The 13828-nt window shown below is 43.1% G+C and overlaps 1 protein-coding gene across 3 annotated transcripts in view; it reads right to left on the reverse strand.

Moving 5' to 3' along the window:
* The window catches only part of CADM2 (cell adhesion molecule 2), a 537284-nt gene that overhangs the window by 107264 nt on the left and 416192 nt on the right, over positions 1 to 13828 (reverse strand). For all 3 annotated transcript variants that reach the window (XM_056858351.1, XM_056858350.1, XM_056858352.1), the window contains one exon: positions 11926 to 12016. In XM_056858351.1, coding sequence (XP_056714329.1) covers positions 11926 to 12016 — 91 coding nt within the window. The remainder of the gene's footprint in view (positions 1 to 11925; positions 12017 to 13828) is intronic.

Raw genomic sequence — 13828 nt, forward strand, 5'->3', positions numbered from 1 at the left:
TAAAAAGATCTAACTCAACACTTTACAAACATTGGTTCCTTTTCAGATGACCCACAGAAAGCTGAGTCCATCCAGGTTTCAAATTCAGAATCCAAAGACATGTTTCCAGTCAGTAAGACCCACCCAGGTTCAAGACAAGACAGAAGGAAGCTTGGAGTTAGCTCAAAACTAGAATGAAAGATCTTAGCTAGAAGCCCCAGGCCTGTGTTAGCGTGATTTGAGTTGACCAATCAGAGGTTGGCCCAATGATGTCATTTTGACCAACAAAATGGTTGCTGACAAGGTGACCTAGTGATCACCGGAATTTACTAATTAGACCCAACATTCTGAGGCTATGCCATGTCCCCTTAGCAAGGCCTCACTCCCACTCTCAGGCATTAACTAGATGGAATGTACTCCCCATCTTCCCTGTCCTTGAAGTTGTTATGCTCAGTGGTGTGAACTGCACCTGGCTTCCTCCTCCTGTCTCCCTTATCTAAGTCTCTGCAGTTGCAAAAACTTGCTAAATTTCAATTAAAGGAAGACTTCCATCTTTTTTAGGCCTCAGCCTGAACCATTGTTTTGAACAAGAAACTGCTTAAAGGACCAGTTTCTTGACACGATAGACTTCGGGATGTATACCATATTAAATTTACAGCCTGATACATATCTCATGCTGGTATATTTCTATGTTCCATAGAAACAAAGGTCTTTGTACTCGCAGATGGAGCCTGGGTATCAAAGCATCAACCTTCAGTTTGTTTTTCTATTCCCAAAGAAAACAGAATAGTTTAGCTGGAACTGTAGTATGATAGTAGCCCACAGAGTCACACATATGGATGACTAGCAAGTGCTTCTTACAAAGAGGAAAAGCAGCAGCACACAGTAAGATGCCAGACATGCCACACTAGGATATTATCAGTCATCACTGAAACTGCCCTATTTCATGCAGGCAAGTCAATATATGGCGCACCATATTGTTCATTTACAATAATGTATTCATGAGTCTCAGCAAGAAAGGAGGGCTATGCAGTAAATATATATCTCAAATGCCATTATTCTGTTTACTAATTTTTCTTTTTAAATGACAACTATGAGAGCCTCAGGTAAGTCCTAGCTCTAAGAGCCACTCTAAATGTTTATTGATGTGAACTTGGAAGTTGTTCATTGAAAAACTTGGATATGTTGTGCTTGGGACTGTTAAATTTTGGGAATTTTCAGTCACACATCTGGTCCCACACGTCATTTTCATGACTCAAATTCTAATTTTATTCTCTAGAATTCTATTTATTCCCCAGTAAGAATTTTTACATGCTTAATAATGACATAGATATGCTGAGATACTAAAATACATTTTTGCTTTACTTGCCAAGAGACTGACTGTATAATTTATTTTATTGTGTTACAATTTTAGCCTAGGAACTAACTTGCAGATACACTTCAGCACTAGGAAATTACAGCATAAGGAGCAGCCAAAGGCAAGATGCATTCTTGCTAACAGCCTTCATAGCTTGAAGAGAAGTGAGAACTGAATGATAACTACACTTATGTGCAAATTGTTTTCTAGCTTTAAAAAAAGCAACAATGGGCAATCTGTCCTTCCATTGCCCATTCCATTTGGTAATATAGCTGTCCACAGTAACTTGATTGCTTACAGATTCTGTCTGGTTCAGGATAAGAACAGGATGAAGTTGTCCATGTTTTTAAAGGAGGAAATGATGATATAAAATGGTGTCCCTTTCACAATGGATGCAGTATGTGTCTCTTTATACTCCAGTACAACATTTAGCATGAAAAGATGTCTTGAACTCATCTTCACAAATTATTTTTTTAATTAACTCCTTTTGGTAAATCCAGAAGTAGGAAGGGAAGGGGACATTTTAGCTTTATGAAATCAGTTCCTTCTTGATGGTTCTTAAAGTAGTTGAGCATGTTCATGGAGGTAAGACACCAGGGTGATTGCTTCTGAACACAGGTCTGCCTAGGAGACTACTCAAGATGGCAGCATTGATCTGGCCAAAATTAATGGATAGTGATGCACCAACTTGCATATTTTTGGCTCTTTTAGGGTTATTTTACATTTGACAATCTCAGTTCATTTTCTGTTTACATATGAATGGTTAAAGGACAAATGTTATTTTTTTGTATAGCTAAGGCAATGGATTGAATCGTCTACACAAATGGTTCTTAACCCTGCTTTTGGTCGTGGATCTCTTTGAATATCTGATGGAAGCCATGGACCCCCTTCCCAGAAAAATGCACACAAACACATACACACAAAATTTGTATATAATTTATTTAACTGCATTGAAAATTTATTTCCTTTACACAGACAGAACATAAAAATGGTCTTTACAAATAATTATGACTCTCTCATTCTCATTTATGCATGTAAATATTAGTGGCCACTTTCTGAAATAAATCCAAACTGTGCAAATAAAACTTTAATTCTGCTCAAAAGTAAATTGCAATGAGAAGTCTGTTGTAGTTTGGCTTGAATAAAAAGTTGAAATTGGGGACTGCTCTTTGACATGGCAACATACCTGTCATCTTGGACATTCAATTGATTTTGACTTTTTGTTTTGATGGTAACAGGTGATGAAAACATTTGCTCACAAAAGGTATGTAATAGCAAACAGAATCAGAGCTCCCATACCTCGCTTTACCAGACGAGGGTAGGCTTGTGTCAAGGAACATCCGAATTCTCCAAGACTCTGAGCTGAATTAATGTTGCATCATTTCCTTTGTCCTCGAGTCAGTGATGGCCATCTTTGGAAAAAATCAGCATCCTTGACGTTGTCTATTTCAGCAAGGAAAGGATTATGAATCTACATTTCAGTTTTAAGATGTCCAGATGTCTGCCTGCGGAGAAACTGACAAGGCTTTGCCACTCTCTACTATAGCCTGTAGAAGCACTTCCTGCTGCGCTAGAAAGTTGCATAGTTGTCAACCTCCAATTTCCTCTTCCAGAATGGCAGCTTGGCCAAACAAACTCATAATGTTTCAGCAGCATCCTTCAAGATGACTGCAAAGCCTTGAATTTAAGGATTTACCTCATTCATTTACCTCTCTCACTCTCACTTTCTCATCCTCAAAACACACGTACACACACACACACACACACACATTTAAACTTCTGCCCAAAGTTCAAACATGTACTTCAAGATTTTTAATTTGGAAAGCCAGCAGTCTTCTGTGTAGTAGAGAACAGCTTCATATTCTCCTCCCATATATTTTTTTGACAAGCAAGAACCCCAGACTTATCTGGGGCCCTATTCATGGCTCATGGGGAGTCGGAGGAGGATGCCATTCACTGGCCACAGAGTCGGTGGGTGGTGTGGCTGGGGGAAAACAGCCAGGGAAGCCTCTATGGCTGTGCCAGCTTCCCAGTATGCCCCAAGGCCTGGCCAATCAGGCATGGCCTTACATTGCTGGGAGTGGGGGTTGGACGCAGACTGGTGGACCTCAGGTCTGCTGGCCCAGGATACAAAAAGCCCCCTCTGTGCCACCGAGATAAGTTGGGCTTGTGTCTTTGCCTTCCCATCTCACCCTTTGTCATTTTGTTATGGTTTCGTGTTCTGTGCACCCTCCTTTTCATTGTCACAATTTGTTGGCTGTGTCAGCATGGGGCTAGATCCATTTATTGGGGAAAACTGGCTTGCGTACCCTTTCCCCCAGCAAAATCCCATTAAGGGATTTTGGGGTGAGGACTCAGGGGAGATGCCCAGCTTGAGGGCTGTCAAGGCACACTCACCCCAAGTGGCCTAAGCCCATGTGGAGTCCCACATGCTGGGTGGAGGCATTCTGCACATCAGCTGGAAGATTGCTTGGCCAATTCCTGGATCCGTTGTCCCTATGCTGCACCAAGGCTCTGTCAGATGTAATCAATAAAGTTGCGGACACTTCCACTCCAGTAATGTGTTAGTTATCTTTCTTGTATGCCTGTTGTTGGCGGGCTCCATGCCACTCTCCGGCTCACCTAAATGTTGGATCCTTCAGGCCTGGTTCTGATTAAATTGATAACTTTCACAGCATTAGACAAGACCCTTGGTCTTCAAGATTTGTGGTAGAGTCTTTGACACTAATACATGCTGACGTACAGAGCTGAGACACCACGATGTGTAGAGTTTCTTTCTTCACCAAACAGCAAAACCAGATGTGTTGTCAAGCATCACAGGTGCTCCATCTATTCTAGATATCATAGCATGGTGAAAATGATGATTGTATGTTACCTGACTGTGTACAGTAGCATCCTATGCTACCCTACACTTATCTGGAGTGAAACAACACCTTAATAACATTTTTTTAAAAATCACTAAGACAATTTCAAAGTAACTAGAAGGAAACTGAAGAAAAGGGTCACTTTTTTGCACCTAGTTTGTGAATCCCCTGAAGCCAATCCATGCATGGATCATGGGTTAAGAGCCATGATGTATACCAAGGATTTCCATAACCCTTTCTTTATAATATATTTTCTCAAATGCTTTATTCTCAATACAATACACCTCTAGGAGCATACATGCAGATTAGTTAGAATTCTTGTTAAAAGTATAGAATTTCTCCAATGTCATGTAGATTTTAGGGTTTTTAATGATAGTTGTGCAGTTTTCAGTGGGGGGCAGTCATTACAGTTCTGCTGTTTCCTCCAAACCTTGCATAATTCTATTTAATTTGAATTTTTTTTCTTAAAAGACCACATAAAAACAAGGAACCACCAAGTTATCAAAGATGGAATAGTCATGTATTAGAAGAAATGCACAGCTACACACGATGGGATGGATCCTGCACAAAAACTCATGAAAAAACTTTGCAGAGTAGATCTTTCCCTATCTTCTCCTTCACTCTTGCTTGTACCAGAAATCCTCTCTGAGGGTTGGAGGACCCTTGTGAACAAAATGGACCCCAGTATAGATGAACACCCCTGTCCTGGATGGCCCAGGCTAGCCTGATCTTGTCAGATCTCAGAAGCTAAGCTGAGCTGGCCCTGGTTAGTACTTGTATGGGAGACCACTAATGAATACCAAGGTTTTTATGCAGAGGAAGGCAATTGCAAACCACCTCTGTAAGCCTCTTGCCTTGAAAACCCTACTGGGTTGCTATAAGTCAGCTGTGACTTTATGGCACTTTACACAAACTTAGGTGAACACATATATGAACACATGAAGCTGTCTTATACTGAATCAAACAATTGATCCATCAAGGTCAGTATTGTCTATTCTAACAGGCAGTGGCCTCTCACATCACCTACTGCCTGCTCCTTTTATAAATGAAGATATCAAGGACTGAATGTGGGATCTTCTGCATACCAAGCAGATGCTTGGTCACTGTGCCACTGCCTCTCCATGCAGGTGGCTGCAAGGAAGAGGAGTAATTAGGCAAAATTATGTTCTTCTGTCTGTTCCACTTTCAGAGTTCTGCTTGCATGAGAGAGGAGGAGGAGGAAATGTCACTTGATCCTCCTTCTTCCTTGCAGTCCCTGTAATATGGTGTACATTATTCATAAGAGTTCTCCAGTCCTCAGAGAGAATTTCTGAGACAAGAGTTGGATGTCTAGCAGGAGGGGAAGGAAAAGATCCACCCTGCCAATTCCTTCTGTAAACTTCTACATGGGATCAAAAATTGTCTGTGTTTCTTCTGTGTAAATGTTCAATCTAATCATTGTGTGTGTGTAAAGTGCCATCAAGTCGCAGCCAACTTATGGCGACCCCTTTTTGGGGTTTCCCTGGAAGACTAACAGAGGTGGTTTGCCAGTGCTTTCCTCTGCACAGCAACCCTGGTATTCCTTGGTGGTCTCCCATCCAAATACTAACCAGGGCCGATCCTGCTTAGCTTCTGAGGTCTGACGAGATCATTAGGAATGTGCAAAAAAACAAAACAAAAAAAAGGTTCTGCCCCCCCAGATTTGGGTATATTGGACCTTAAAAGTATTGGTATTCCCAATATAGGAGCCCCATGGCACAGAGTGGTAAGCTGCAGTACTGCAGTCCAAGCTCTGCTCACAACCTGAGTTCGATCCCAACAGAAGTTGGTTTCAGATAGCCGGCTCAAGGTTGACTCAGCCTTCCATCCTTCCGAGGTCAGTAAAATGAGTACCCAGCTTGATGCTGGGGGTAAAAGGAAGATGACTGGGGAAGGCACTGGCAAACCACCCCGTAAACAAAGTCTACCTAGGAAATGTCAGGATGTGACTTCACCCCATGGGTCAGGAATGACCTTTACCTTTTTATTCCCGATATCCCTGCATTCCAATACCAATATAGTACTTGGGCAGCAGAACAAGTCCAAACAAGAGGAGGGGGGGTTTGCAAGCCCATCAGAACCATTGAGAATGTACATAATGCCAAGCAGAACCCAGGGCCACTTTGGCAGTGCAAGCTCAACAGGACTGATATCATACCAGAGAAGAACAAATCCAAGCACTGAGTGAGCAACAGTGTAAAACCCATGAAGAGAACACAAAACAACTCTTCCAAAGGAGGGGGGGAACCTTCTGAAACTTACAAAGAAACCTGAAACTGACAGAAGCAGTCAGGCAAGTCCATTGAACTCTGCCAAGATGCAAAAAAAGAAAAAAAGAAAAAAAAGAAAGGGGTGGGAAAGACAAGGGTGCGGAACGGTTAAAAAAAAAAAAAAAAACGTTCCCAGGGGCCTGCAAATGCTGGCTTCCAATCTTCCTGGTGAATGCCAAATATTTCCGGGATTTTTTGAGACCAGGGGAGGGGGGTGTCCTGAAAATTCCCAGAAATATTTAGAAGTGCCAAATATACCCAAAAAGTATTTTGGGTATATTTTTTGCTTGGTTTCACCCAAATACACACCTGTATTAATCACTATAAAGGATATCCTGTGTCCTGTATTAGATCATATAATGTATTTGACATATATACCTGCAATTTATAAACGTTTGTTACCAGGGACTTTAATCAATATTCTGTTAAGCATTTATCCAGTATAGTAAGATCTACCATTATTTTTGCAAGAAGTCATCTTCCATATATCAAACTGATGATTTTCCTGTTTTGCTGGTAGTCCGTTTCTGATTATTGGATCAGAAAGGTAACTGGGTTGTTTAAAATCTGCAAAGGGATTGGGTTCTAAAATATCTTCAAGAACATTTAAATCAAACTAGTTAGTAGTGGAAGCCAAGAAGACAGACATTCCAAGTGACTCGGTACTCCAGCATTAAAAAGACAAAAGGAAAAAAAACCCTAAAAAAAACAGAGCCTACCTATTGATCTGTCATATCCATTAGCCACCACATGAACTGCTTCTGAATAGACAGAGCAAATTTTAATTCTTCTCTGACATCTGTCAAACATACAATCTGTATAGCTGTAGGTTCTGTGTAGAACAGCAGGGGAATTATAAACAGCCTGCCATCCACCATCAACAAAAAAGGACTGCAAGAAAGAAGCACCAGACTGCCAAATGGATCTAAGATAGGGTGCCCATATTTTTGGGACATCATCTATGGGATAGGCATTATTATTTTCCATTGAAGTGTTATAGATATTGCTTAACTAAAATATTCATAACCCATTTGGAGTTCACAAAATACATTTCTCAAACACTTTGTTTTGCATTCTTTCTATTACTATCAAACAGTATAGATTTAGCAAGCAGTGAAAAAATGGGGGGAAATGCTCCACTGTTTCAGGAGTATACCAAACTGAAATGATGCACAATATCATTAAAGCTCCCTACATATGCTTAATCAGCACATCACATCCTTATGTTAGATATTTTAGTCTCTGCAAATCTTGCATGGGCAAATAAATAGGGTCAAAAGTTAGATCAGCCCATAGCCCCAGATTTCATGTCTACGCACATGACCCATCATACTAATTCAGTGGTAGGCAAACCGCGGCTTGCGATCCGCATGCGGCTCTTTGGCCCCTTGAGTGCAGCTCTCGGTCGGGTGACGGGAAAGGCGGCGGTGGCTGTCGTCGCCTCCGCCGTGCAAATGAACTGAGCCTCTCCTCCTGCCGCTGCTGCTCGCCCGCTCTGGCACAGAGAGATGCTTGCCACCGCCGCCCTCCCTTTCCCCCCCTCAGCGCCACTCAATCCCCTCAGGCGGGCCTGGGCAGAGCAGGCGGGTGTCCATGCATGTGTGAGGAGAGAGGCGCGGGGACCCGTCACCCGACCAACCGACAGACACCCCCGCACATTCCTGAGCCACGCGAAGTCCCCAAACCTGCTGGGAATCCTGGCTCAGGCTGTCTTGCTGAGGATGCGCTCGCAGGCCCCCCGCCGCACCTCTCCTGGCCAGGGCGGAGGAGCGCAGCAAGACAAGGGGCCGCACCAGAGCCTCCCGCCGGCCCCACAGGGTGGCTGCCAAGAGCGGCTGGGTGCGCTGCTGCGCCCTTGCGACACACAGCGACCCCCAAACCCACCCGCCCGCTGCAGGTGCGTGCCCAGGCTTGCCAAAGCGGCCGCACCCCACCACCTTCTCTTGGAAGCGACGGCTGCATTCCCCGGTTCCCACCAGCTGCGCCGTCGAGGCTTGTCGGGGCCCGGATGCCGAGCCGGGGGTGGGCAGGGTGGCCGCCCCTTCTGCGCAGGGAAAGGAGGGTGGGGCGGGGCCCGCATGTCCATGTTGCACCGCGGCACGCCGGCGGGGAGGGGATCAGGAGGCTCCGCGCCAGCCCTGCGTGATCACCCGACGCCGCGCCCCTCCTTCTCCTCCTCCGCCTCCTCCTCCAGCTGGACCCCGTCCCCGGGGCAGCCCTAGACCCCCCCCCCGGCGGAGAGGAGGAGGAGGAGGCGGCAGCGCATTGAGGAGGTGCATCAGCACGGAGTGTCCCCAGGCGGGCGGCTGGCCCAGGGAAGGCCCCCCCGTGACCCCCAGACGATGCCCGGAGGAGGAGGAGGGGTGCAGCATTGGCGGCGGGTGGTCGCGCAGGGCCGGCGCAGCGCCTCCTGATCCCCTCCCCGCCGGTGCACCGCGGCGCAACATGGACATGCGGGCCTTGCAGGCTGCCCTCCACAGGAAAGCTCTGCCATCACCCTGTTCTTGCTGCAGGAGCTGGGCTTTGCAGAACTCTGGTATGGGAAGATAATGGAAGTTGGCAGAAAAGTTGAAATATATGCAGGGGCTGTGGCTCAGTGGTGGAGCCTCTGCTTGGCATGCAGAAGGTCCCAGGTTCAATCCCTGGCATCTCCAGTTAGGTGGCTCTCAAAAGAAATCTCAATCGTTGTACTGTTGATATTTGGCTCTGTTGACTAATGAGTTTGCTGACCACTGTACTAGTTTTTCCAAGAAACAAGGATCTCTGATTTTGTGATAATTTCTTTAAAATAGACAAGAGATACGAGACTATGTCATGAATATTCTCATTAAATATTATCTGCATAAAATAAGACTTGGGGAATATGGCATGCGACAAAATTGACTGAATAAATACATTTCATATGGAAACTCATTGAATAAGAGAATGCCTGGGAGTAGGCTATGTCAATGGACATATGTAAATATGTCAGTGGACACATTGGTTTTACAATCTTTGTCCTATATGAGATCTCTTTGACAATCTGAAACTGTTGCAAATTTTTGTATAGAGGTTCTGTTCTGAATTAACCCTAGAAGATCATTCTTCTTTCCAGTGTTCCTTTCTGCTTTAGAATGCTTTCTCTCTGTTCTCATATAACTGCCCATCCTGCTTTATTCCCACTCTACAGAAGAACTTAATCTTAAATAGAAGCAAGGCCTAGAAGAAGTTACCATGCAGATCAGAAGAGCCAGCATGACCCTGGGCCAGTCACTCTCTTTCAGTTTAAACCTACTTCACAAGGTTGCTGAGAGGATAAAATGGAGGAGAGGCGAACAACATAGGCCACTTTGAGTCCCCATTACAGAGAAAGGCAGGATATAAATGAAGTAAATAATAAATTATTTTCTGTGAAGATGTACAATATCTTTCAAATACCAGGAGAGCTCCATGATTAAATGTGCCAGGGGGAAAAGTTCATTCCTTAAAACAGCAGGTTCCCAAACCTTTTGAGTCATGGAGCACTTTTCAGGAGAGAAATTCATCACGGAGCAATAATTTTCACCTAGCACCTATATACTAAACCAAATGACAGTATTTTTCTTTCCAATCTCTTCACAGACCACTAGGACAGGGGTCTGCAAACTGCGACTCCCGAGCCGCATGCAGCTCTTCGGCCCGTTGAGTGCGGCAGCCGGGATGCAGAGCCGGCGCGCTTGAGAGCGAGCGAGCGAGCACGAAAGAGCAGGCGAGCGGGCGCACTGTCTCCCCCCCCCACCGTGGAGAATGGCCAGGTTCCCCTTTCCCTTGCCCTCAATGGTTGGGAGGCTAAAGCCTCCCCTCCACTCTAGCCACGCGATTGCTGGGCAGGCGGCTCGGCAGTTCCTGCCCCCCCCGCCCGCCTATCAGCTGTTGGGCGGGGCGGGCTTCCTTTGGTAGACCTGGCCTCCGGCTGAGTCCCATTGGGAGGCCATGTCTACCCACTGGCTTTCTTGGCGGTAGACCTGGACTCCGAGGAGGGGGAAAAAGTCTCCCTTCAGAGGCCAGGTTTACCAATTGGCTTCTATGGGCCTCCGGAGGCCAGGTCTACTGCCAAGAAAGCCAATGGGTAGACCTGGCCTCCCAATGGGACTCAGCCGGAGGCCAGGTCTATCAATAGGCTTTTATGGCGGTAGACCAGGCCTCCAAACGAGGACTCCAGACGGGGAGGGGGAAATGGCAGGGACTTACAATTTAATTTTTATCAATAAATAAGATCACTATTAAGTATGATATCAAGTTTTATTCAGTGTACCTATAGTTTAATTAAGACTTAAAACTTTAATTAAAGTTTATTAAGTTAATAAACAGTGTACCTACCTATATAGTTTAAGTTTAAGAAATTTGGCTCTCAAAAGAAATCTCAATCGTTGTACTGTTGATATTTGGCTCTTTTGACTAATGAGTTTGCCGACCCCTGCACTAGGAGATGTTTCGCAGAGCCCCAAGTGCTCTGTGGAGCACAGTTTGGGAACCGCTGCCTTAAAATATTGTCCACCCACAACCTGTGTACTTGGAATAGGATATATTTTCTAAATTTCTCTTTAATGACCTATGTTACAAATTAAGTAGATAGATTAGCTTGTAATAACATGACAAATACATTGGTTTGTGCACTGCAAATGTACCAAATGCATCCAATCTTAACATTATAAACAAAAACAGAACCATGCCAATAAGGCATGCAAGTTCCTTACGGCTACTAGGATATTAAGCTTACATCAGTTATCTCAACATCTCAAAATAAAATCCCAAATTAACCATCTGAAAGGGTTATAGCTGGGAGTTATGATTACATTATAAGAAACAAACTGTTTTGAATTCTCTTTTCAAATGACAGATTCAATGTATTCTTAAAATGTGTAGGGTCACCTTAAGGTTTGTGCAGGAATGAGTAAACAAATTTCTGGTCAGCCTTAAAAATATACAACTTCATTGCCTTAAAGCTATTTTTAAAAGTAAGATAGCTGAAAAGATAATTTGCATATATCATTAAATTTCCAATTACCATGTAAATGACAACCGAAGCAGGCAAAGAGTTCAACATTTTGGTGTTAAAAAGGTGTTGATTTTAGAAGTTTTTCATCAAATGAGAAGCTTTGAGAATATGTACCCATCATCAGACTGATGATATGAACAGCAAATAAGCCTGCAATCCTTTCAGGTTGAAATGGCTTACTTTTAAAAAATACACAGCAGGAATACTTTCCCAAAACTAAAATAAATGACAAAGTAAAAGACCAGTCTTCCATAGGCACTTAATGAAGACATGCTTCAAGGATTTTTCTGTATCAGAGATCACTTTACACCCCAGGACAAGAGGGGTGGGGGGAAACCCAGCAGAGCTTTGCAGTCAGATACTGCAATCAAAGGAGAATGAAGAAAATAACAAAAATATATTGCTTGTTAAATCACTTACAGTGGTTTTCCTTTGGATTCACAAATCAAAGTTATAGATTGTCCTTCTTCTGGCCATGGTGTGGAAGATATAATTTTAACTGAAGGTATATCTGGAAAAAAAATGTTGCATTAAATTTAATGTTTATGCCAAGATGTTGTACTATGTAAATGAGTAAAGCAAATTCAAATATTACTTAAAGCTAAGTTTGAAGTCTTGGGCTTAGTTTACCATGCTATTAAACGTTGAAATTTTCCATTGCTGAGTGCTCATGGTATTGGAGTAGCAAGTAAAGATGTCTGTAAATAACCATGAGAACTGGAGTGCTAAACTACTATATTCACAAAGTTGAACTGAAAAAATGAAAGAAAAAGTGAATTTACTGAAAATCAATACTATTTCTTTGTAGAAGTATGTGAACACTATTTTAAAAATGATCACATTAAGTGTGCATTTGAACATGAATATTTACTGACATGGTACTCTGAATAATAGAAAAATTTACATTAATGCAAAAAAAAAAAAAAAACCAGAGTATTACAGAGTATAGGATTTTTTGAAAGTGTTTTCAACCATTGATTGATAGTTAGTATTGAAGTTACAAAACCACCATGATAGAACTATAGGGTAATATTACCGGGGAAGATATATGACAAACTGTTCTGTTGGTTTGGCAGGACATCCCCTTCACCTCTTCCACTGCTGGCCCCAAATTTTCCTTCAATGCTGTCTGTGTTCCCTGACTCCCAAGAGTACAATTTCAGAGGACTCAATGATTTGCAGCAGGAGTAGCAAAAGCTCTATTTTGAGAACTTTGTACTGTTAATCGTTCACTGGATGCAAGTCAATCTCTAATAAGTCCGAGATATTATGTTTTGATACAATTAACTTTGACTACAAATGCAACTTCTTTCACACTGTGAATCATAGTCGAGTTTAGTTTCATATCAAGAAACTGAATGCAGACAGAACATAGATGAGAGGATGAGCCTAAGGTTTCCTACTGAGTTCTGTGCAGCTATCTGGGACACAAAGTGAGAGGGAGCAAAATCTGGTTCATGCCTACCCCCTGCCAGGTTTTCTCCTGCCCCAGATATGTCACTAATGCTCTCCTTTTTCACATGTAGATGAATGCTGCCATTTTCTAATACCAGAACTTGTGGTAATAACAACTGGCTACCACTGATGCTAAACGACTCAGCATCCACCCAAAGGGACTATATGGTGGGTAAACTTCATATCTGGAGTCTTACATTTAAGAGCACTGTTGTAGGAGAGGGCAAAATCTGGGCTCTCACAGTACCACTAAGTGGCAGGAATTTTGTGTCTGTGGGCACAGAACTAAAGTACATTATATTATCCTCAGCTGCTCATAACATAAGGCTCTGTCTCCACATGCATCACACATATCATAAAAGTGAAAGTTGCCTTAGTATAAGAAAAAGGCAACACATCTGCCCCAAAGGGACTATTTAAATAGGCACTAAAATACTTTTAATAGAATACCTAGTTATAGGATAGTTACAAGGCAAACAGAAGGCATGATCATATTGTTTCTGGCATTATAGATATAATCTTTTCTGTAATGCAAAAGGAAATATGCTGTGAAGAAATGTTAAAAACATGCTGGAGTGTCCTACTTGGAACAAACATATTTATATGGTTGAACCCAGAGATCCATTAGCCAACAGAACTTCCTAGCTTTCTCCTCATTTAGCTGCCAATTCCAGCACTGATGAAGTTGATTTGAGGGAGCTGTTGAACTGGCGTGGAGTAACCACCATGTTGGGTGGTGGAGTGTACTGGGAAGAAACCACAAGAAATGGGAAGTGGGAAGCATAAACCCTTCCTGCCACTTCCATCAGTATAGCTGCCCTGATTAAAGAGCAAGGAGGATGTCCCATCCCCTCTTCTCAATGCAGTC

The sequence above is a fragment of the Euleptes europaea genome, chromosome 12 (assembly GCF_029931775.1).
Source record: "Euleptes europaea isolate rEulEur1 chromosome 12, rEulEur1.hap1, whole genome shotgun sequence".
NCBI lineage: Eukaryota > Metazoa > Chordata > Lepidosauria > Squamata > Sphaerodactylidae > Euleptes > Euleptes europaea.